Source organism: Orcinus orca, chromosome 4, assembly GCF_937001465.1.
Source record: "Orcinus orca chromosome 4, mOrcOrc1.1, whole genome shotgun sequence".
NCBI lineage: Eukaryota > Metazoa > Chordata > Mammalia > Artiodactyla > Delphinidae > Orcinus > Orcinus orca.
The window spans coordinates 38,255,132-38,281,036 of record NC_064562.1 but is presented as its reverse complement, the minus strand read 5'-3'; the positions used below and the strand labels follow the sequence as shown (position 1 = coordinate 38,281,036).

Sequence of the window (25,905 nt, the reverse complement as noted above, 5' to 3'; positions counted from 1 at the left end):
CCAGGGAAGTACCCTGACTTTTTATTAATTCAACTTCAATAACGTCTTAGATTACAAAGCATGTTTACATGCGTAACATCTTTCTTTGTCATAGCCACCTCAAAATGGCATTATTGTTACTATTATTATTATTCCTGTGTCACAGATGGGAACTTGAAGTTTAGAGGTAAAATGACTTTCCCAGGTGCAAATGGTAAGTTGGCAGCAAAGCTGGGTCTAGAAATAGTTAATTTCATTCAGTGCAAAATTTATAGTTATAGTGTATATATTAGAAATGTAGAAATGAATTAGTGAATGGAAAAAATGTGTTCCATCTTATTCCCAACTTCTTCCACCATGGCTGTAGGGTCTCCTGTCTATTCTTTTTACCTAGGATGAATAGCATGAAACCTGGAACTTCAATCTGGCTGCTTTGATTTAGTTACCTGCACTTTGGTGTCTCTGGTACCCTGAGGTCTCTGTCTTCTCCCATGAAGTAGTCACCACCACTATGGCTATTCTCCAGTTCTATCTCTGAATTTGACCCTATTGGGCTAGGGCAAGTGGTTGTTTTGAGAGTTCTTTAACTCCTTTACCTTCTGTGACTTTAAGCTGTAGGACTATATTATATTTACATTGAAGGCCATATTGAGAACTCAGGTGGACAGGGACCTCATAGTCTCATTACTGATGCAGAACTTTCACTACTGCAAGTGCAGTAAAGTGGCTGATGTGTAGACCATCTGTTACCCTTGTTTCCTAGGTAATATGCATGTGACACTAGCTGAGGCCCTGGAGGTTCGGGGTGGACCACTGCAGGAGGAAGAGATATGGGCTGTATTAAATCAAAGTGCCGAAAGTCTTCAAGAATTATTCAGAAAAGGTAAGGCCTTTTGCGTGTGTGTGGGGAGGTGGGGGTAGCTGAAAAGCAGCTAGGGTGGCAGACTATAGAAAGGAATGCTTTCTCTTATCTCTCTTAGGGCTGAAAAAGCTCTGATCTTGTCTGCCTTCATTGGAACATCTTCTGTGTGTCTGATATTGTGCTAGGCACTGAAAGTATAATGGTGATCAAAAGCAAAAACGTTCCCTGTCTTTCTGGAGCTTACAGTCCAGCGTGGAAGATAGCTATTAATAAAATATTTATGTAAACAAATGTAAAAAATGCAATCATGACAAGGGCTACCAGGGAGGGGAATCAGTTGACTCTGTGAGAACCCATAATAGGAGGATTTGATCTGGTGAAGAGGACGGAAACGAAGTCTTCCCTGTATAAATCTCCCCTGAGCTAAGACCTGAAAAAGAAGAGAAGTTAACCAGGTAAGAGGGAGGGAAAAACATTCCTGGCAGAGAGAATTATATGCACATCCCTGGGATAATGCAAACTGAATAACTAGTTTGATGCTTCCCTGCAGAGGTGGTTACGTGGTCCAAATGGTTGTGTAGCATTTTGGAGCTAGAAAAGTTAGAGAATCAGTCTCCCTTTGGTTGTCTAAAAACATTTGCTATCATGCTGAAAAGCTCCACATGAAGATGGTGTTTGCTATTCACACCACATGTCCAACACCTATTTAGCGTAGTAAAGAAACCACGCTTCATCTAAAGGAAGAATTAAACTTTAAAACTGATTTGAATTAATTAAGCACAATAAGCATGACAGAAATAGGGGAGGATTTGAGGGTAGTAAGAGTTCTCAGAGTGGGTCCCTCAGGCTTCCCTGGTGGTGCAGTGGTTGAGAGTCCGCCTGCTGATGAAGGGGACACGGGTTCATGCCCTGATCCGGGAAGATCCCACATGCCGCGGAGCGGCTGGGCCCGTGAGCCATAGCCGCTGAGCCTGCACGTCCGGAGCCTGTGCTCCACAATGGGAGAGACCACTACAGTGAGAGGCCCGCGTACCGCAAAAAAAAGAAGAAGAAAAAAAAAAAGTGGATCCCTGGATGAGTAGCACCAGTATCACCTAAAACCTTGTTAGAAATGCAGACACTTAGGCCCACCCTAGACCCACTGAATAAGAAACCCTAGGAGTAGAGCAGCAATTTGTGTTTTAGCAAGTCTTTAAGGATATTCTGATGCATTTTAAAGTTTGAGAACCATTATACAATTGAATTGCTGAAGACCAGGAGCCATGGGAACCTTTTGGAAGGTGTAGAGGTGACCACTGATTAAGCAAAGTCTAGAGCACAGGGGAGGAGTGGGGATAGATGGTAGTGTTTTGGTGTTGCTGCTGTTTTCTAATCCAGAGGGAGAAACCTAGATATTTGAAGATCTTTGATTAGAGTTAGGATTAATTTAAAGAAAACTTACTCATTTTATCTAATGCCACTTAACTAAAATCTAGTTATTTTAAGTAGACCTTGTTGTTGTTTGCTTCATTTAAATTTTTCAGAGAATTTTCAGAAAGTGTAGGCACTCTGGAGGACAGAGCAAGTAACCATGCTGCAGAGGTGTTGTTGAAGGAAGGATATGTTGGTGGCATTATTACTCAGTTAATTAACAACAGTCAATATTTAAAAAGCATCTCCTTCTTGTGAGGTGTTGTGTGGAAGATGCCAGTAAGTAGAAGGTGTCACAGTTGCTTGCCCTTAAGGGATACACTCAGATCAGTCAGATGCATATGAAAAGTTTACTACTTCAAAACAGTGTGCCAGGTGTGTGAGAGAAACAGTAGTGCTAGGGATGTTCAGAGGAGGGAGAGATAATACCTTTTTTCATTATGCTAATAGCGAGATCACTGCCCTGGCCATGACTCATAGAATATAAAGTGTTTCGCACACTGTGAGTACCTAAGTGTTTTCCTTCTTTCAAATTTTGTAATGTTAACAGAGATCGAATGTCTGAATGTTAAGTCCTTATCATTGAGATGGAATTATTGCATAACATATTGGCACATTACAATAAAGAGATTTCCTGGATGTGTTCATAAAATTAATTGTGAGGCAGGTATATCTTAAACACTGTCCAGTGGGAGCTGGTTACCATAGGCCTTCAGTCCAGTTCACAGCCTAACATCAGTAATATAGAGAAATTGAATTTGGCTTCTTTGGCAGTCGAGATTACCAACTATCGTGATTGCCAATTGGAAATTTCTGTTTATTTGGAGGAAACTCAGGCTTGTTTTATTTAGTTTACCTAAAATCTATGGTTTTTCATTCCTTTTATTTGATAGCACAATGTCTTTTTGCCACAAGTTCTTCTCCTGACTATTTTAACAAACTGAAATAACTATTTTGTTTGCTTATTTTGTGGATGAAAGGTGTTGGTCTTGGTTCTCTAGTACATACCCTTATGAATAACACTAGGAGTGTTATGGGGAAAACAGCAGGTAAAATACAGTGATTTTCTTTGTCTTTCTGTGTCTGTTACAAAAATCTTTTAGTTCTTATGGATTTTTTTTCCCCTTATCTTCTTGAACTTGTATGTTGTTCCTGTGTCTTTTTCAGTGCAAATTGACATTCCTATAAATAGAAGGCTGGAAGTAAGCATTTCTACTAGGGGATTATTGAGCACAGATCAAGAAAATTATCTATTTTTTCATCTTTTTGAGCCTCCTAGTAATTTAAGTCCTTTTTAAAGACAAAATTATTGTGGTTAGTATTCATAGAATAATGATACCTAAGCATGACCTTGTTGAAAGACATCATTTTCAAATGAATTTCTCTTCGGAGAAGAAGAAAAGTAAAAGTTTAAAAAAATATGTTTCCAAACATTTAGATGATGGTGATGATGATACGTCGTTCTCCTTTTGTTATAAGTTCCTTAGTGTTACTGTCTTGTGAATATTAAAACACGATTGGTGTGATTACTTTTTAGAATTTTTGAGATTTTTGTCGTGGCCTTGCACATGGTTTAGTTTTGTAATATTCTGTGGGAATAGAATGTGGTTTTTTTTCTATTTCTAAGGTATAACTTAAGCTTGTTAATGTTTGTGCTTTTAAATTTTTTTCTATATCCTAATTACTTTGTATACTTGCTCTGTCAGATTCTTAGGGATAGTTTAAATTTTTTACTATAATGATGTTGTCTGTTTTCTTACTACTGTCATGTGTTTGTGCTATTTTATGATACATATAATGGCTAATGACTAATTTAAATGGACTGGATCTTCTATTACTATAAAGTAAGCCCTTCCCCCCCTTTTTACTACTCATTGCCTTAAATTCTGTCCCTCTGCTCTTAATATTGCCACCTCTGCTTCCTTGCCATTTACCTAGTATATTTTTTATCCTTCCTTAATTTTCAAATCATCTGTATTGTAATTTAGATATCTCTTTTAAATAATAGATAGCTGGATTTTACTTTTTTGCCTCACTAAGGAGATGGATATTCTTTAATTAGGAAATTAAACGTGGCCACTGAAATAAAAGTTCTGGAGGAATTTCATTAAGGGTCCTCTCGTATCATGACTTCTAACTATATGTTTCTCAGTTCCTCTTATTAACTGATTGGGAAAGCGTACCTGATGTCCAAAAATGTATACACACTTAAGATTTTAGCTTTTACATCGTGGATGAACTCATGCAGGGGCTCAGTGGTCCTGGATAATAAAAAAATAATGCTATTCTCACGTGCATTCTGGATAATCTTTAGAAATGAAATTATTGCTGCCTTGGAAAATTTAGCTTACAATTATATTAGTTGCCCAAAACAGTGATTTCTTTTTTTAAGTTATGAAACTGTTGCTCTTGGCAGAAAACAGATCTTTTGACTCTGTGGGATTTTAAGGTATTAGAATGGTTGATTGGTTGTTGCTAAAATTGCCCCTTCATAACTAATCAGAGGAAAAGACCCAATCTTCCTTACTTAGGTAAGGATATAAATCCCATAAAAATCCCTTTATGTATACTCATTTCTGATTCCCTGTTTAATAAATAAAACAATTTAATGAAATTAGTAAATTAAACAGTTAAAAAAATAATAGAATAAAGCATTTTGATAAATAGAAGTGCTAAAAAACAATCAAGATTCATTGTCAAAATAAAAACATTCAAAGAGTTACTAGCAAGTGGCCTTGGAAAATTGAGAAGACGTTGCATTTCTTAATGTTTTTGGAAAACAGATTTGTATAAGGTTGCAGAGAGCAGGGCATATAGAATCTATTTTATTATAAACATTTGCTTATTATATGCATGAGTGAAAAAAACAAATTACTACAGATAGCTGGGTAAATATCAAATAAACTTCTCTGCTCTTCCCTCCTTGAAAAGTGTTTAAAAATTAGAATTTGTAGGTACCTGTTTAAGAAAACAATCTTACTAGAGAATGAATAATCTATTATTTTATCAGCAAAATTGAGTGAAAGAGTAAGTTCTTTTTTTGTTTTGTAGAATTGCTTTCATTGAATAAACACTTTCAGGGAAATTCCCTTGCTACTGAAAGGAAAATATATATAAGAAATATACAACCTCAGAAACCCACACACATATATGTTTTCATTTATGGAATCAAACTCCTCGAGCTGGAAAGATCTTAATCCATTTCACCGAACTAATCATTTTTAGAGGTAAGGAAACAAGGCCCAACTTAAGTGACTTATAAGAATTAATGTTAGCAGAGCAGAAATACTATAACTTTTTAAAGTCACGAGCAGTACCTTTTTAGAGCTATAGAATCACTTTATATATACAGGACAATAAAGTTTTAAAATTGATTGCTCTCCTATGAGCATAGCAACAAGATGTTTAAAAAACCAGTATCAGGTGACAAAAGTGACATTCCTTCAGATTCTACACATATTAAGAATAATAAGGGAAAATTGTGAACAAAGTTCTTGAAAAAATTCAACCATTTACATGGACACTTTAAAAGACACGAACTACCAAAGCTCATTCAAGAAAAAGTAGACTACCTAAATGGCCCTATATCTACTAAGATGATTGAATATATATTTTTTAATGTGCCACAAAGAAAACTTCAGGCCCATATTGCTTCACTAGGGAATTCTGAAATTTTAAGGAAGAAATAATAACAATACTATACCAAACATTTGAAGAACATTGAAGAGGAGGAAATACTTCCCAACTCTTTCTGTGAAGCTAAAATTACTGTAATATTAAAACCAGACAAAGACACTAGAGAAGATAAAATAATAAACCAATATACTTTATGCACATAGATGCAAAAATTCTTAACAAAATTTTAACAAATCGAGTCTAACAGTATGTAAAAATTATAATACATCATGATCAGGTAGACCTCAGGAATACAAGATTGGTTTAACATTCAGAAATCAACCATTATAATTCACCGTATTTACATGATTTGCAAATATTTTTCTCCCAACCTGTGACTTCTCCTTTCATTCTCCTAATAATGTGTTAAGAGCAGTAGATGTTTTAAACTCTGATGAAGACTACTTTATCATTTTTTCTTTTATGAATCATGCATTTAATATCATATCTAAGAAATCTTTGTAGCTCAGGGTTACAATGATTGTTTCCTGTGCTTTCTTCTAGAACTTTTACATGTTTAAGAAATCAGTTTTTTTCCTGCATCTACTGAAATGAACATATGGTTTTGCTTCTTTAGTATGTAATAAAAAAATAAAGAAATAAAGAATTAAAAGCAAAAATAAACAAATGGGGCCTAATCAAATAATTATAAGCTTTTGCACAGCAAAGGAAACCATAAACAAAATGAAAAGATAACCTACAGACTGAGAGAAAATATTTGCAAAAGATGTGACCAACAAGGGCTTAATTTCCAAAATATAGAAACAGCTTATACAGCTCAATATCAAAAAAACAGACAACCCAATCAAAAAATGGGCAGACCTAAATAGACATTTCTCCAGAGAAGACATACAGATAGCCAATAGACACATGAAAAGATGCTCAACATTGCTAATTATTAGAGAAATGCAAATCAAAACTACAATGAGGTACCACCTCACACCAGTCAGAATGACCATCATCAAAAACTCTGTAAATAACAAATGCTGGAAAGGGTGTGGAGAGCAGGGAACCCTCTACACTGTTGGTGGGAATGTAAATTGGTACAGTCACTATGGAAAACAGTATGGAGGTTCCTTAAAAAGCTAAAAAGAGAGTTGTCATATGATCCAGCAATCCTACTCCTAAGCATATGTCTGGAGAAAACTCTAATTCAAAAAGATACATGCACTCCAGTGTTCGTTGCAGCATTATTTACAATAGCCAAGCCCTGGAAGCAACCTAAATGTCCTTGGACAGAGTAATGGATAAAGAAGATGTGGTACATATAAACAATGGAATATTACTCAGCTATAAAAAAGAATGAAATAATGCCATTTGCAGCTACATGGTTGGACCTAGAGATTATCATACTAAGTGAAGTAAGTCAGAAAGAGAAAGACAAATACCATATGATATCACTTATATGTGGAATCTAAAATATGACACAAACCTATCTACAAAACAGAACAGACTCACAGACATAGAGAACAGACTTGTAGTTGCCAAAGGGGAGGGTTGGATGGGGAGTTTGGGACTAGCAGATGCCAACTATTATATATAGGATGGATAAACAAGGCCCTACTGTATAGCACAGGGAACTATCTTGTAATAAACCATATATATATGGTATGTGGTACCCCAGAAACTAACATAACATTGTAAATCAACTATACTTCATTAAAAAATAAATAAAATACAATAAATTTAAAATTCAGTTCCTCACTTATCTTAGCCACATTTCAAGTTCTTTCTTAAAAGCCATATGTGGCTAGTGGCTACTAAAATGTTCAGTTAGAATTTACTGTCCTAAACTGTGGTTCAAGAAAAACATCAGTTTTGGATGAAAAATACATATTCAGTGTATTTACCATCAGCAAACCCTTACTGAGGAAATTACTGAAAGATGTATTTCTGGAAGAAGGAAATTTAACTCAGAAGGAAGAAGAAACCTTCAAAAAGGAATGAAAGCAAAAGAATTAGTCAACTTGATGGTAAATCTAAATAAGCATTGGCTATATAAAATATTGATAATAATGATGTCAAATTTAAAATTATAAATAAAATAATAAGACTTAGACTGGGATAGATGACAGGAATAAAACAGTTTAAGGATTTAATTCTATTCATGAGAATGGTAGGTTTCTTGACTTTAGAATTTGCGTAGTCAAATATCCTTAAAGTTTGTAATAGTAATCACAAAACAAAAAGAGAGAAAATGTAAAACTTCCAATCTGGTGGAACCAAAGGAGAGTAAGTAACTCAATGCATGAAAAAGGAGACAAAGCACTGAACTTCAAATTGACTTACTGGTTGTTTTGTTTTGTTTTAAGCCTTTATAAGAAATATGGAAAGTTTTTGTGGATTAAAAGCTTTTGAGTAAATCTTTGTATAGTCTATGCAGCTTTTAAAGACCAAATCCTAACTATTCTCTTTATATTACATTCCTAATTATTTACAATAGTAATTTTCTTGATTAACAGGGTGTATTTAGTTGTCTTTGACATGCTGCATCTTGCCCTGCCTACATAAGGCTGGAATTAACAGGTCCTTCAAGTTAAATGTGTTTGAACCAGGTAAAGTTACCCCATATGTTCCCTGGAAACAAACTATAAAACATGAAATTAATTTAATATCTAACATTCTTAAAATGAATAATGTGGGTTGTTTAACAAGTGTATGAAGCACTTGTAGTAAACCACCCCTCCCCTACAACTATTGTCTACCGTGGTTTTTTTTTGCGGTACGCAGGCCTCTCACTGCTGTGGCCTCTCCCGTTGCGGAGCACAGGCTCCGGACGCGCAGGCTCAGCGGCCATGGCTCACGGGCCCAGCCGCTCCGCGGCATGTGGGATCTTCCCAGACCGGGGCATGAACCCGTGTCCCCTGCATCAGCAGGCGGACTCTCAACCACCGCGCCACCAGGGGAGCCCTGTCTACCGTGTTTTGATGTGAAATTCTTTTGGCTCTAGATGTGACAAATAGGCCATTTTATAAATTTAAAGAGTCATACGTTTAGAGGAGAAAGTAGCTACAGGTCATGCTTTCTAGCCCCATCTTTGCTGACAAATGTAATTTTACTGTATTTATTGTTTTAATTTAATACAGGAATTTTTTAAAATGAGATATAATATATATAGTAAAGAGCATTATTAATTGTACTGCCTGATAAATTTTATAATGTACACACTCATATAACCACTGCCTAGATCATTTCTAACACCCGGGAAGCCTTCTCTCCTGCTTCCTTCTAATCAATTCTTGGTTACCAAGAATAATCATTATTATGAGATAGCACATAAATAAGTTTTTAAACAATCTTTAAACATCATATAAATAGAATCATACAATGTGAACTCTTTTGTGTCTGACTTTTTTTTTTTTTCTGCGGTACGCGGGCCTCTCATTGTTGGGGTCTCTCCCGTTGCAGAGCACAGGCTCTGGACGCGCAGGCCCAGCGGCCATGGCTCACGGGCCCAGCCGCTCCGCGGCATGTGGGATCCTCCCGGACTGGGGCACGAACCCGTGTCCCCTGCATCGGCAGGCGGACTCGCAACCACTGTGCCACCAGGGAAGCCCTGTCTGACTTCTTTTATTCAACATTCTGACCGAGATTTTTCCATATTATGTAACTAAGATTTTTAAAGAAAACGTTTTGCAATTCTCATGTTTCTTTTCCCAAATATAGAAATTAGAAGGGGGCTTTATGCTTTGTATCACTTAGTAACAGGTTAAGATTTTTCTTGGGGTGATGTGTGTCAGTCATGGTTAACATTTTTACAAGAAATATATCGTTATATTTCTTTTTGAAAAATAGAATAGTTTACCATTCAAATAAGCCCCCTCCCTCCTTTTCCCTTTGAGAAGGAAAATTTCTTTAAAATGTAAAATAGGAGGATGGTAATCTGAAAAGCAGCAGAGAATAGCATTAGTGAGCACAAAAATGTTTTTCATAAGCAGCTACAGATCATGGTTATGTGGAAGCATGTCATCATAAATCAAGCCATTTTCTTTCTGGAATACTATTTCCTTCCTCTGCAAACTGAAAATATACACTGATCTTCATTGACCTTTGCATCTAGTTCCTCAAAAATGAAATAAATGACAGTCACCCTTGATATTATTGGTTTTTCAGTCTTTGTATAAATTCCAGGTCCTTCAAAGTGAAGAGAAGTTGGTGAGTTCACTTTTAAAATTTTGTGTTCTTTTTTTCCCCAGCTTTATGCAGGTAGCAAGGGTGGAAGAAGATCTCCTTTAACCTGAAACTTTTCGGTACTGGGGCGGGGGGAAACCCCAAACCCGCTGCTTTATAAAGGGCCTTTACTATAAAAGTTATTTCTATTGCTAATTACCTTAGTTATAATTTATTTTGTCTGGCAAACTATAATGTGGCAGTTGTGTGATCTACAGGGGCTGTCATGAAGTTGTTAGGTGGCAACAGAAATGCCAGTGCTTTACGAAGCTTAGCACTTGGTTCCAAGATTGCTTAGACAAAATTGTTAAACTAGCAATAAAATCAAGTTTTTAAAGAGACTTTACCATTCAAGATTAACATTTTTGCAACTGCTTGAATGGAATACTCAGATAAGATATGATTTGTGCATTTTAAGAAAGAAACCACCTTCAAGCAAATTTGTCTATTGGAAGTCTACAGCCTAAAATATGATAGACGTAGGAAACAGTTTTGCTCTCAAAGTTTAGGCCCTCCTTGGGAAATAAAAAATTGGTATTAATCCCAGGATGTTTTCCACATACTGGTTGTATGCTTAATACCACATTGACATATCAGGGTAGAAGAGATCAAAGGTGCTCACCTCAAAGTTTGAAGAGATACAATGTAGATATTCATTGGATTTAAGAAAGTGTCAGAAAAGAAGCAAAGTACATTGGAAGTTCATTTACAGTTTGCTTTCCTTTGGGAACAAGATAGAAAAAAAAACCAAATAAAGATAATTTTATCAGCTGCATAAGGGAATTCATTTCTAAATGCACAGTCAATGATATCCTCAGTTTGGTGCCATTTATTCAGCTTCCCTCTTATAGAGAAGAGCTGTTTAGGTCTCCCTTCTAGTCTAAAATTATTTCTGGTAGTCATTCTGCCTTTCTAATACAAAATGACTTTATTATAATTTGATAAAATAGTTTCTTGTAATACTTTCTGGCTTACCATATCTCTTATTAAATGCCTCATTCATGGCTTTATAAAGTGAAAAAAAAATTTTTAAGCTTTAAGGAAGGATTTAAAGCCATACGTATTCCATCTCATGATATCCTTGGTATTAGTTAATTGGCATAGAGATGGAGCAAGTACAAGGTCAAGACGCAACTTAATTGAGCTATGATACTATTTTATTGCCCCTGATAAGGGCATTGGTTCCTGTTTGTGTGTCGGGTAGATTGGTGTGCCCATCTGAATCCCCAGGAAGCTTTTTTTTTTAATATACAATTTGATAAGTCTTTCTTTAATTAATTTGGCTGTGCTGGGTCTTCATTGCTGCAATTTGTTGTGGTGTGAGGGCTTCTCATTGTGGTGGCTTCTCTTGTTGCAGAGCATGGGCTCTAGGTGTGGACTTCAGTAGTTGCAGCATGCAGGCCCCAGAGTGTGCGGGCTTCAGTAGTTGTGGCGTGCAGTCTCAGTAGTTGCAGCACGTGGGCTCAGTAGTTGGGGCACATGGGCTTAGTTGCCCCGTGGCATGTGGGATCTTCCTGGACCAGAGATCAAGCCCGTGTCCCCTGCATTGGCAGGCGGATTCTTAACCACTGAACCACCAGGGAAGTCCCCCAGGAAGCTTTTAGAAAATACTGTATAGAATCCTGTGCCCTGTCTCCAGAATTCACACAAAAATCCTGTGAGTTAGGAGACAGGAGGACTCTGCTTTCTCAATTACCCCTAAGCCCTGAAAATCAGATACTTTGTAAATAAGTTTGTTTTAGTATTCCAGTTAAAAAAGCTGACACTTCCTTTGAATCATACTTGAAAATGTAACTACAAGTAATAAAGATTGGTGAATAAAATGAAGATCCAGAATATTCCCTCAGTGAATAATTTAGAGTTCCTGGTGTTCGAAAGTTGAAAGAAAACTTTTTCTTCATAATAGAGATTCAAAGTAAAATTTTTTTTGTGACCAGCAGAATGTAAATTGATAAGTTATTGTCGTAGATCAGGGCAGAGGACCCCTTTAAAAGGTGTGGACTGGTGGTCTAGAGTTAGCATTGTAAACAAATTCATTTTTTTCAAGTATTGCAATTACCTTATCATAACGGTGTTGTACTTGATCTTTAGGAAATTCATATTTCCTATTCTTAAACCACTTATATTCTAGAAGAAATGTGTGAAAACAGAGTTACAGAAGCATTTTGTTCAGTATTTTGTCATATAATTTTGAGGTGTGCAGTTTTTATTGATGTGGGTAAAGAACATTGGTGGGAAAGGTGAACACTAAAGAAAACTCAGAGAGGAGGAACTTAATATGCTAAAGGAACAAAGTGGGCAGTTTCTTCAGAATATGATAAGAACGGAAGGAAGAAATATTTCTACAACTGTTTCTTTAATGCTGATCAGGTGGCCAAGGAGGTTTGCTGAAAAGGAGGGCAAAGGCTAAGAGACCTGCTGCCTTCTATCCATACTGTCCAGGTTTTTAAACCCTATTGCTTTTAATAATCATAACCAATTTAGTTTTACTAATATAGATTACATACATATATCACTTTTGTTAAACTCAGATCTCATTAGTGTTTTGTTATGAAGATGCATGGTTTGGAATTACCTCAAGAGTCTTGCAAGTACATAACAAAACAAAACTACTAAAAGCCTAATTGATGTGTTAAGTCATACCAAGATTCCAGTGGTTGTGGTTTGGATAGGTGGCTTGCTTGTGTTTAGTGTTTAAAAAAAAAGAAAAAGGGGCTTCCCTGGTTGCACAGTGGTTGAGAGTCCGCCTGCCGATGCAGGGGACACGGGTTTGTGCCCCAGTCTGGGAGGATCCCACATGCCGTGGAGCGGCTGGGCCCGTGAGCCATGGCCGCTGAGCCTGCGCGTCCGGAGCCTGTGCTCCACAACGGGAGAGGCCGCAACAGTGAGAGGCCCGCGTACCGCAAAAAAGAAAAAAAGAAAAAGAAAAGAATGTGTGGCTTTGTGTGATTAAATGTCATCAGTAAGAGATAAAAATGTCTTTTCCTATTCTAGTGAAAAGCTCATATATATCAATTTAGACTGACGAATTTGCATAATTTTGTGTTATCAGAATGCTGTAAATTCTATTACAAATACAAATTTCTAAAACTGTATGCTCTTGCTATAGTTGATATGTGTACATTCAGATAATTTTTTATTAACATGAATCTAATAATTCATATTATTATACCTGAAGATAATGACTAGGTACAGTAAAACCAATTTCACATGTGTAGTTAGTTACTCAGCAAGTACAAAGTTCATTGCTTGTAAAATTTTAAACTGATTTTTCTAAATTTGGGATCTGTGCTAACTAGAAATGCCATGCAATAAATAGAACACTTATAGAAGATATATCCCCAAGGAAGTAAAGAAAAAACAGTATTTTAGGATACTTTGTATCTTAAATCATCTGTATTTCTAGTATGAATTTTAGGTAAGAAATGCCCCCCAAATCCCCAAAGATCTAAAATAGAGTAATTTGAGAAGTTTGTTATTCTGAAACAGTACTTGTTATGTATGGTATGTTCCTTGTCTTCCATTGTGGGGGAAAACGCTAAATAGGTGATTGAAGATGAACTTAAGTAGAGACTTTTCTTAGATATACTGTCTGCATCTGGTATCTTCAGAGTTTTATTAAATAATAATAGCTACTACTTTTGTATTGCATTTTCTGTGTGCGAGAAACATTTCTAAGTGCTTTTTGCATTAATCCCCACAGCAGCCTTATCTATTCAGATAAGGAAATTGAGGCACAGAGAGACCAAGTAACTTATTTAAGATCGCAATGTAAGCTACAAATGTCAAACCTAGGATCTGAACCCAGGGATTCTGGCTTTAGTCCTAACCATTACACCTTACTGCCTCTCTTATTAAATGAGACTATATACTAAATTAATGATGTCAGATAATAAAAGGAATGATATGAAGCTGACAGTTTGTTATATATTTTTAAATCTCCTAGGTGAGTTTAGAGATTTGGATGCTTAGCAAAGTCTGAGACATACTATATCAGAACATAAGTTCTTGAGGACCAAAGGCTTATAGGAGTTTATTAAATGCTGTTGAATGATTGGCTACATCAAGAAAATTTACATGATGTAAAATGTCTTTGAAGAGATGATCATTATCATTTTATATTATACAGATGTCTTGTTTTTATTAATGTTTTTAAATTTATTATTTTATTTTATTTTTAGCTGTGTTGGGTATTCATTGCTGCGTGTGGGCTTTCTCCGGTTGCTGCAAGCAGGGGCTACTTTTTGTTGTGGTGCGCGGGCTTCTCGTTGTGGTGGCTTTTCTTGTTGCAGAGCACAGGCTCTAGGCATGCGGGCTTCAATAGTTGCAGCACACAGGCCCTAGAGCATGCGGGCTTCAGTAGTTGTGGCACGTGGGCTCAGTAGTTGTGGCGTGCAGGCTTTAGGGCACACAAGCTTCAGTGGTCGTGGCACACGGGCTCAGTAATTGTGGCTCACGGGCTGTAGAGTGCAGGCTCAGTAGTTGTGGTGCATGGGCTTAAGTTGCTCCGCGGCATGTGGGATCTTCCAGGACCAGGGATCGAACCCATGTCCCCTGCATTGGCAGGCGGATTCTTAACCACTGCACCACCAGGGAAGTCCCTATACAGATGTCTTAATTCCAATTGTAATGCATAATTTTATTTTCAAAAAGCGGTTCCTATTCTGTTGTTTCATATTAGAGAAACTGAAGGTTTAAAAGTTAGTAACAAAATTTATGAGGAAATAATAAATTTTTAATTGGGAATCAATTTGGAGCATAGACTGTAATTTCCCATGAATCTTTTTTTTTTTTTTGGAGTATAGTTGATTTACTAATCTTGTGTTAGTTTCAGGTGTACAGCAAAGTGATTCAGTTATACATGCACATATATTCATTCTTTTTTAGATTCCTTTGTCATATAGGTTACCACAAAATATTGAGTAGAGTCCCCTGTGCTATACAGTAGGCCCTTATTGGTTATCTATCATATATAGTAGTGTGTGTGTGTGTGTGTGTGTGTGTGTGTGTGTGTGTGTTCAACCCAGGCTTCTGATTTATCCCTCCCCACCTCGTTTCCCCTTCAGTAACCATATGTTTCTTTACGATATCTGTAAGTCTGTTTCTGTTTTGTAAATAAGTTCATTTGTTTGTTTCTTTCTTTTTTTAAAATTAGATTCCACACAAGTGATATCATTTGGTATTTGTCTTTCTCTGTCTGAGTTACTTCACTTAGTATGAGAATGTCTAGGCCCATCCATGTTGCTGTGAATGGCATTATTTCATTCTTTTTTATGGTTGACTAATATTACTTTGTATATATGTACTACATCTTCTTTATCCATTCCTCTGTCCAAGGACATTTAGGTTGCTTCCATGTCTTGGCTATTGTAAATAGTGCTGCAGTGAACACTGGGGTGCATGCATCCTTTCAGATTATGGTTTTCTCCAGATATATGCCCAGGAGGGGTATTGCTGGATCATATGGTAGTTCTATTTTTAGTTTTTTAAGGAACCTCCATACTGTTCTCTGTAGTGGTTGTACCAATTGACAGTCCCACCAACAGTGTAGGAGGATTTCCTTTTCTCCACACCCTCTCCAGCATTTATTGTCTATAGACTTTTTTATTTATTTATTTATTTTATTTATTTATTTTGGCCGTGTTGGGTCCTTGTTGCTGCATGTGGGCTTTCTCTAGTTGCGGCAAGCGGGGGGCTACTCTTCATTGCAGTGTGTGAGCTTCTCATTGCGGTGGCTTCTCTTACTGCAGGGCATGGGCTCTAGGCACGTGGGCTTCAGTAGTTGCAGCACGCAGGCTCAGTAGTTGTGTCTCACGGGCTGTAGAGCACAGGCTCAGTAGTTGTGGCGCACGGGCTTAGTTGCTCTGTGGCATGTGGGATCTTCCCAGACCAGGGATCGAACCTATGTTCCCTGCACTGGCAGGTGGATTCTCAACCGCTGCGCCACCAGGGAAGCCTCTGTCTATAGATTTTTTGATGATGGCCATTCTGACCAGTGTGAGGTGATGCCTTGCTGTAGTTTTGATTTGCATTTCTCTGATAATTAGTGATGTTAAGCATCTTTTCATGTGCTTTTTGGCCATCTGTATGTTTTCTTTGGAGAAATGTCTATTTAGATCTTCTGCCCTTTTTTTTTTTTTTTTTTTTTGATTGGGTTTGTTTCTTTGACACAGATCTGCATGAGCTGTTTGTATATTTTGGAGACTAATCCCTTGTCACTTGCTTAATTTGCAACTGTTTACTCCCATTCTGTGGGCCATCTTTTCATTTTGTTTATGGTTTCCTTTGCTGTGCAGAAGCATTTAAGTTTAATTAGGTCCCATTTGTTTATTTTTATATTCATTACTGTAGGAGGTGGATCACAAAAGATATTGCTGTGATTTATGTCAAAAAGTGTTCTGCCAATGTTTTCCTCTAAGAGTTTTACAGTAACCGGCCTTACTTTTAGCTCTTTGATCCATTTGGAGTTTATTTTTGTGTGTGGTGTTAGAGAGTATTCTAATTCCATTCTTTTACATGTAGCTTTCCAGTTTTCCCAGCACCGCTTATTGAAGAGACTGTTTTTTCTCCATTATGTATTCTTGCCCCCTTTGTCATAGATTAATTGACAATGGGTATGTGACTTTATTTCTGGGCTTTCTATCCTGTTCCATTGATCTATATTTCTGCTTTTGCATCATCTGTGATGTTTTGATTGCTGTAGCTTTGTAGTATAGTATGAAGTCAGGAAGTCTGATTTCTCCAACTCTGTTTTTCTTTCTGAGGATTGCTTTGGCTATTTGAGGTCTTTGTGTTTCCATATAAATTTTAGAATTTTTTTTCTAGTTGTGTGAAAAATGCCATTGGTAATTTGATAGGGATTGCATTGAATCTGTAGATTGCCTTAGATAGTATAGTCATTTTGACAATATTTGGTCTTCCAATACAAGAACATGGTATATCCTTGCATCTGTTGGTGTCATCTCCAATTTCTTTCATCAGCATTTTATAGTTTTCAGAGTAGAAGTCTTTTGTCTCCATAGGTAGGTTTATTCCTCAGTATTTTATTCTTTTTGATGTGATGGTAAATGGGATTATTTCCTTAATTTCTCTTTCTGACCTTTTGTTATTAGTATGTAGGAATACAAGAGATTTTTGTGTATTAATTTTGTATCCTGCAGCTTTACTGAATTTATTGATGAGCTCTAGTAGTTTTCTGGTGACATCTTTAGGATTTTCTTTGTATAGTACCATGTCATCTGCAAATATTTGACAGTTTTACTTCCAATTTGTATTCCTTTTCTTTCTTTCTTTCTTTTATTTCTTTCTGCATGCAAGCTTTCTCTAGTTGTGGCGAGCGGGGGCTACTGTTCGTTGCAGTGCACAGACTTCTCATTGCGATGGCTTCTCTTGTTGCGGAGCATGGGCTCTAAGCATGCGGGCTTCAGTAGTTGTGGCTCACAGGCTCTAGAGCGCAGGCTCAGTAGTTATGGCACATGGGCTTAGTTGATCCAGAGCATGTGGGAGCTTCCTGGACCAGGGCTCGAACCTGTGTCCCCTGCATTGGCGGGCAGATTCTTAACCACTGCAACACCAGGCAAGTCCTCCTTTTATTTCTTTTCCTTCTCTGATTGCCGTGGCAAGGACTTCCAAAACTGTGTTGAATAAAAGTGGTGACAATGGACGTCCTTGCCTCGTTCCTGATCTTAGAGGGAACGCTTTCAGCTTTTCGCTGTTGAGAATGATGTTAGCTGTGGGTTTGTCATATATGCCTTTTATTATGTTGAAGTAAGTTCCCTCTATTCCCACTTTCTGGAGACCTTTTATCATAAATCGGTGTTGAATTTTGTCAGAAGCTTTTTCTATATGTATTGAGATGATCATATGGTTTTTATTCTTCAGTTTGTTAATGTGTATCACACTGATTTGCAGGTTTTGAAGAATCCTTGCATCTCTAGGAGAAATCCTACTTGATCATGGTATATGATCCTTTTAATGTATTGTTGGATTTGGTTTGCTAGTATTTTGTTGAGTACTTTTACATCTATGTTCATCAGTGATATTGGCCTGTAATTTTCTTTTTTTGTGGTATCTTTGTCTGGTTTGGTATCATGGTGATGGTGGCCTCATAGAATGGGCCTGGGAGTGTTTCTTCCTCTGCAATTTTTTGAAACAGTTTGAGAAGGATAGGTGTTAGCTCTTCTCTAAATGTTTGATAGAATTCACATGTGAAGCCATCTGGTCCTGGACTTTTGTTTGTTGGGAGTTTTTTAATTACAGTTTCAATTTCAGTACTTGTGATTGGTCTGTTCATATTTTCTATTTCTTCCTAATCTGGTCTTAGAAGCTTGTATCTTTCTAAGGGTTTGTCCATTTTTTCTTGGTTGCCCATTTTATTGGTATATAGTTGTTTGTAGCAGTCTCTTATGATCCTTTGTATTTCTGTGGTGTCCGTTGTAACTTTTCCTTTTTCATTTCTAATTTTATTGATTTGAGTCCTCTCCTTTTTTTTCTTGGTGAGTTGCAGTGAACCTTAAATAGTTTATCACAAAGCTTTACTATCAAGAAAATGTTAAAATATAGGGGAAATATTCTAAACCATATTTTTTTCTGTTTGTGCATTGTTACACCAGATGATTGATTTAACACTGTCTCTGTGTGTGTGTGTGTGTGTGTGTGTGTGTGTGTGTGTGTGTATTTTTATGCACACATGAACCGAATTTTTGAGAGAATTCTGTATCATAGAATGACTTCATCAGATCCTTCAGAGTTTGAAACAGTGGGCTCTGCATAGATTTTGCCAGGTACTATAATAGAACATATATGTGCTTAGATAGGCAAAGGAACTTTTCAGGTCAAAATGGTTTCATTGTTGTTCTGAGTGTTTTAGATGATTTGCTGATACTTTCGATTGTTTTGCCTCATCATGTTTGTTACCCAGTTATGATCATTTCTCTAATTTTTATACTGTAACTGGAAGGCCAAGAAAATTAAATGAAGGGGACAATCTAAAGGAAATGGTAAGACCCCTCAGTGGGGGGGAAACATATAGGTATGGGGCTTAGTTTAAGGGAACATTGGAAAGAAGCTCTAAGATGTTTCTTTGCATATCAAATTTCTGCTTATTTGTAACTTTGCCTCTAACTGCTTGAAATTTTGATTAAGCAACTTTCTCTGTGGAATGTTTGGAAAAAGTCTTTAAATAGAATCATTTGAGTCCTGGAATCAGTTCACATCAGATTTACTTTTAAACAATAATAGCATTCTTGAGGACAGTCATCACACAACTAAAACATTATGGGACACCAAATTACAAGCTTCTGGAATTCCATTTTTAAATATTCTTTTGTTAGCATTCTTTGAAGGATTTTGAATCCATTTGCTTTAAATTCCTTTCTTTTAGTTAGAGAAGGAGGGTGAATTAGACTGATTGTAGCCATGACTCTAAATTTCCTCACTTGAAGGTTTGCATGACCCTTTACAGTTACTGAAAAATATATTTTGTGGTTTGTTTTCTGAAGAATGGAGCACTTAAATGTTGTGTGTGCACTTTGGGAATTTGACAACAATGTAGTTTGTTGTCACAGCTGCTTTAGGTTTATTACAAGACATTTAAAAATCACATTTGAAAACAACAAAAATATTTGTGTCATTTATTTGTATGTGTGTTTTTTAACAAGTAAAAATATGACCCACGTTGGTAATTCTGTTTCTCACTGCTGTCTACCATTCTTGTGCTCCAAATTCTTGGAGTTTATTCCTTGTACAAACTTAATAATTTCCTGACCATATGCCTTTGCTTTGGCTGTTTCTTCTCTTTGGAATCTCCCTCTTAACCATGGTCAAATCTTACTCGTCTTAAAGGACCACATATATTTAAAAAATTAATTCTCTCTTCATTGTAACTGAAGTAATTTCCTCTGAATTTCCTTTTGTATTGTCTTTTAAATACCTTATACTTTTTATCTTGTATTTATTTATGAATACATTTTATCTCCCCAATAAAACTATGGACTCTATGGGCAAATGACTTGTAATTTTGAGACTATTATGTTTAAATATATAGTACTTAAAATACGGGTATACTTTAGATGTTCAGTAAAAACAAAGAAACAAAAACCTATTGTATAAAGCAAAAGTTGAAAGATACAGTTCTTGTCAGAGTATTAGTTTTGCTGATCTTCATTGTGCTGATAAGTGAGTAAACCTCTTAATTTCAAAGTGATAAGCAATTACAAATTACTTTCACCTTCAACAGTTTCTGTTCTGTGCTACCCTGTCAAGGAGAGGGTAGGGTCAGTCTGTCGCCTGGGATAAGGAGGAGGAGTGCAGCAAGCTCTTTTCAGGTCTGAGTGGATAGCAATACCAAGAATGGCAGGACAAGACATAGCATTTAGACTTCTGGATGGCATTCATCCTTCTGTGTTAGCTGTGATCCCTAATAATTTATAAATTCAAATGGTAACAGATATACCAGAAATTATAATTCTGGCCCCAAATAAGGATGACAGGAATTAGGCATGAGAGTTAGAATCCCATCCTCCTCTCTTAGGTTCAGCAAGCTGGAAGAAAAGACTGAGAAGGAGCAATTGGTCTTAAAGTTGGAGTACCCCACAGCACTGTCCAATGTCCTTGATTTCTTTTCTATCTTAACTCACTTTTTGGTCATCTCATCCAGTTACAAGGCTTTCAGTACCATCTATTAGACCAGTAACTCCCCAATTCAGGCCTTTCTCCCTAACTTGAGATCCAACTGCATATTTGACACCGCCATTTGAATATCTAACAGATATCTTAAACTTAATAGGTCCCAAAGTACAGTTCTAATTACTACCACTATCTCCCAGCCCCTACCTCAGCAACCTATGCTGTTCCTACAGTCTTCTTACTCTCAGTTGATGACACTCCATCCTTCCTGTTCCTGAGACCAAACTCTTGGAGTCATCCTGATTCCCCTCTTTCTCTCACTCCACATCCAGTCTGTCAGGAAATTTTGTTGTCACTACCTCTAGATACACTTGCATTCCAACAGGTTCTCACTACCACTGTGGTTCCAGGCCATCATTATCTCATAACAGATATTAGTGCATTGCCTTCTGAATTGGTCTCCTAGTGTTTGTTCCGTTTAGTTACTAATTTGAAAAGAATTGATTATAGACTATTTTATTATGTCCATGACATGTGAAATCTCAATATTTTGAATAGCATCTTTTGGCAAAGAAAATATTCTTCTGCCTTGTTTGAGTTCTTCTCTGGCTGGATTCTGTGGTATTTGTAAAATTTTTTATTTTATTTTATTTTTATTTTTGGCTGTGTTGGGTCTTCGTTGCTGTGCACAGGCTTTCTCTAGTTGTGGCGAGCGGGGGCTACTCTTCGTTGCGGTGCGTGGGCTTCTCATTGCAGTGGCTTCTCTTGTTGCAGAGCACAGGCTCTAGGTGTATGGGCTTTAGTAGTTGTGGCCCGCAGGCTCTAGAGCACAGGCTCAGTAGTTGTGGCGCATGGGCTTCGTTGCTCCGCAGCATGTGGGATATTCCCGGACCAGGGCTCGAACCCGTGTCCCCTGCATTGGCAGGTGGATTCTTAACCACTGCACCACCAGGGAAGCCCCGATTCTGTGGTATTTGTGCATGAGATACCCAAGAAGAAGCTTTTAAAAGACAGTGCGGGGGAGGATCTTCAAGATGGCGGAGGAGTAAGATGTGGAGATCACCTTCCTCCCCACAAATACATCAAAAATATATCTGCATGTAGAACAACTCCTACAGAACATCTACTGAATGCTGGCAGAAGACCTCAGACTTCCCAAAAGGCAAGAAAATCCCCACATACCTGGCTGTGAGGCTGACAGGGTCTTGGTGCTCCGGCTGGGTGTCAGGACTGAGCCTCTGAGGTAGGAGAGCCGAGTTCAGGACGTTGGACTACCAGAGACCTCCAGGACCCATGTAATGTCAGTTGGTGAGAGCTCTCCCAGAGATATCCATCTCAAAGCTAAGACCCAGCTGCAGTCAATGACCAGCAAGCTCCAGTGCTGGACACCCCATGCCAAACAACTAGCAAGACAGGAACACAACCCCACCCATTAGCAGAGAGGCTGCCTAAAATCATAATAAGGTCACAGACACCCCAAAACACACCACCGGATGTGGTTCTGCCCACCAGAAAGACAGGATCCAGCCTCATCCACCAGAACACAGGCACCAGTCCCCTCCACCAGGATGCTTACACAACCCACTGAACCAACCTCACCCACTGGAGGAAGACACCGAAAACAACAGGAACTACAAACCTGCAGCCTGCGAAAAGGAGACCCCAAACACAGTAAGTTAAGCAAAACGAGAAGACAGAGAAATACGCAGTAGATGAAGGAGCAAGGTAAAAACCCACCAGACCAAACTAATGAAGAGGAAATAGGCAGTCTACCTGAAAAAGAATTCAGAGTAATGGTAGTAAAGATGATCCAAAATCTTAGAAATGGAATGCAGAAAATACAAGAAAGGTTTAACAAGGACCTAGAAGAGCTAAAGAGCAAACAGACAATGATGAACAACACAATAAATGAAATTAAAAATTCTCTAGAAGGAATCAGTAACAGAATAACTGAGGCAGAAGAATGGATAAGTGAGCTTGAAGATAAAATAGTGGAAATAACTACTGCAGAGCAGAATAAAGAAAGAAGAATGAAAAGAATTGAGGGCAGTCTCAGAGACCTCTGGGGCAGCAATAAACGCACCAACGTTCGAATTATTGGGGTCCCAGAAGAAGAAGAGAAAAAGAAAGGGACACAGAAAATATTTGAAGAGATTATAGTTGAAAACTTCCCTAATATGGGAAAGGAGATAGTAAATCAAGTCCAGGAAGCACAGAGAGTCCCATACAGGATAAATCCAAGGAGAAGCACGCCAAGACACATATTAATCAAACTATCAAAAATTAAATACAAAGAAAAAATATTAAAAGCAGCAAGGGAAAAGCAACAATAACATACAAGGGAATCCCCATAAGTTTAACAGCTGATCTTTCTGCAGAAACTCTGCAAGCCAGAAGGGACTGGCAGGACATATTTAAAGTGATGAAAGGGAAAAACCTACAACCAAGATTACTCTACCCAGCAAGGATCTCATTCAGATTTGACAGAGAAATTAAAACCTTTACAGACAAGCAAAATCTAAGAGAATTCAGCACCACCAAGCCAGCTTTACAACAAATGCTAAAGGAACTTCTCTAGGCAGGAAACACAAGAGAAGGAAAAGACCTACAAAAACAATCCTGAAACAATTAAGAAAATGGTAATAGGAGCATACATATTGATAATTACCTTAAATGTAAATGGATTAAATGCTCCAACCAAATGATACAGACTGGCTGAATGGATACAAACACAAGACCCATGTATATGGTGTCTACAAGAGACCCACTTGAGACCTAGGGACACGTACCGTATGAAAGTGAGGGAATTGAAAAAGATATTCCATGCAAATGGAAATCAAAAGAAAGCTGGAGTAGCAATTCTCATATCAGACAAAATAGATTTTAAAATAAAGACTATTACAAGAGACAAAGAAGGACACTACATAATGATCAAGGGATCAATCCAAGAAGAAGATACAACAATTGTAAATATTTATGCACCCAACATAGGATCACCTCAAAACACAAGGCAAAATGCTAACAGCCATAAAAGGGGAAATCGACAGTAACACAATCATAGTAGGGGACTTTAACACCCCACTTTCACCAGTGGACAGATCATCCAAAATGAAAATAAATAAGGAAATACAAGCTTTAAATGACACATTAAACAAGATGGACTTAATGGATATTTATAGGACATTCCATCCAAAAACAACAGAATATACTTTTTTCTCAAGTGCTTATGAAACATTCTCCAGGATAGATCATATCTTGAGTCACAAATCAAGCCTTGGTAAATTTTAAAAAATTGAAATCGTACCATGTATCTTTTCTGACCACAGCGCTATGAGAGTAGATATCAATTACAGGAAAAAAACTACAAACACATGGAGGCTAAACAATACACTACTCAGTAACCAAGAGATCACTGAAGAAATCAAAGAGGAAATTAAAAAATACCTAGAAACAAATGACAGTGAAAACACAATGACCCAAACCTAGAGGGAAGTTTATAGCAATAAAATCCTACCTCAAGAAACAAGAAAAATCTCAAGTAAAAGACAGTGTGTAAAGTGACTGTGAAAGGCAATAGTATACCTAAGCTTAACAGCTATGATGATTCATTGAAACATATTTTGCCATGAGAATTCTGAGTCATGTTCTTAGCAACCTGATGTGTGGTTGAGTAGGAATGTGAGGACCACTAGTCTGTAACTCGGCCTCAGGGCCACATAAGATATGCTGACTGATTAAAGATGCATTCAAACACATTTTTCTTCCTTGACACAGTTGTTAAAGACATGTTTCAAATTCATAAGAATACAGGAGGACGTACAGTTGGCTTTTTACTCTTCAAAGGAGAAATGAATTTTAATAGTTTACTTTTTTATCAGTGTAAGTCAAATTCTGATGATCAGAATCTTGACCATAGGTAGAGGTTAAAAAGGCAGAAAGGTTGGATGATTCACTTCTAATGAAAGTTGTTTTTAGGAAAGCATAGATACTGTATGTTTGATAAACTGTTCTATAGACTTCTGTCAGTTTCTTACGATTTGACTTAGAGAGCAGTGTAACATATTCAGATTGAATAAGCATGGCATTGGTGGGCAACGGCCTTCTGTGACCTTCCTACAGAGATTTCTTGCGTCTGTAACTCAGTTTTATTTAACATTTACCTTCAAACCTATTTAATTTCCTTTTGAAATGGGAGATCAAATAATATTCCTTCTAATAAGTCTGTATTGTTGAGCCCAATGTATAGCTTTACTTTTAGAGGAGGCCTGCTGAAATCTAAGGACTTTTCTTTTAATACTCTTAAACTGAGCTCTTAGGCACCCATAAAGACAAACATCAAAACATAGCAAAATTAGAGCCCACATTGATCACATTTGGTAGCACAGAGCTGCCTGAAATTCTACTGAAATAATGAATAAATGCATACAAGACTATATATATCTTGATGCAAAAAGGAGACTTTCGGGCTTCCCTGGTGGCGCAGTGGTTGAGAGTCTGCCTGCGAATGCAGGGGACACGGGTTCGAGCCCTGGTCTGGGAGGATCCCACATGCCATGGAGCAACTAGGCCCATGAGCCACAACTACTGAGCCTGCGCGTCTGGAGCCTGTGCTCCGCAGAAGAGAGGCCACGATAGTGAGAGGCCCGCGCACCACGATGAAGAGTGGCCCCCGCTTGCCACAAGTAGAGAAAGCCCTCACACAGAAACGAAGACCCAACACAGCAAAAATAAATTAATTAATTAACAAACTCCTACCCCCAACATCTTCTTTAAAAAAAAAAAGGAGACTTTCATTGTAGTTGGAAACTAATTCTAAATCTGATGAATTTTCAAAGGAATTATTTTCTATCAGTTTCAGAGCACTGTAGTCTAAATCAGAGAATGTTAACCTGGGGTCCATAAACAGGCTCTAAGGAGATCCATGAACACACACACACACACACACACATACATATATATATATATATATATTTGTTTATTTATTTATGGCTGCCTTGGGTCTTCGTTGCTGCACGCGGGCTTTCTCTAGTTGCGGCGAGTGGGGGCTACTCTTCGTTGCGGTGCACGGGCTTCTCATTGCAGTGGCTTCTACTGTTGTGGAGCATGGGCTCTGGGCCCACGGGCTCAGTAGTTGTGGCTTGCAGGCCCTAGAGTGCAGGCTCAGTAGTTGTGGCTTAGTTGCT

The 25,905-nt window shown here is 37.5% G+C and overlaps 1 protein-coding gene across 15 annotated transcripts in view; it reads left to right on the top strand.

Annotated features, from left to right (window-relative positions):
* Positions 1-25,905, top strand: part of PTPN13 (protein tyrosine phosphatase non-receptor type 13) — a 235,554-nt gene that overhangs the window by 57,222 nt on the left and 152,427 nt on the right. For 13 of the 15 annotated variants that reach the window (XR_004479207.2, XM_033413401.2, XM_033413404.2 and 10 more), the window contains one exon: positions 743-862. The exons of 1 other annotated variant lie outside the window; for it this stretch is intronic. Coding sequence is in view for 12 of the 14 variants with exons in the window: in XM_033413404.2 (XP_033269295.1) it covers positions 743-862 (120 nt within the window). In the remaining 2 variants the exon portion in view is untranslated. Of the gene's footprint in view, positions 1-742; positions 863-959; positions 1,297-25,905 lie in introns of those variants that run through there. One more of the 15 variants, XM_049709055.1, reaches the window with a different exon arrangement.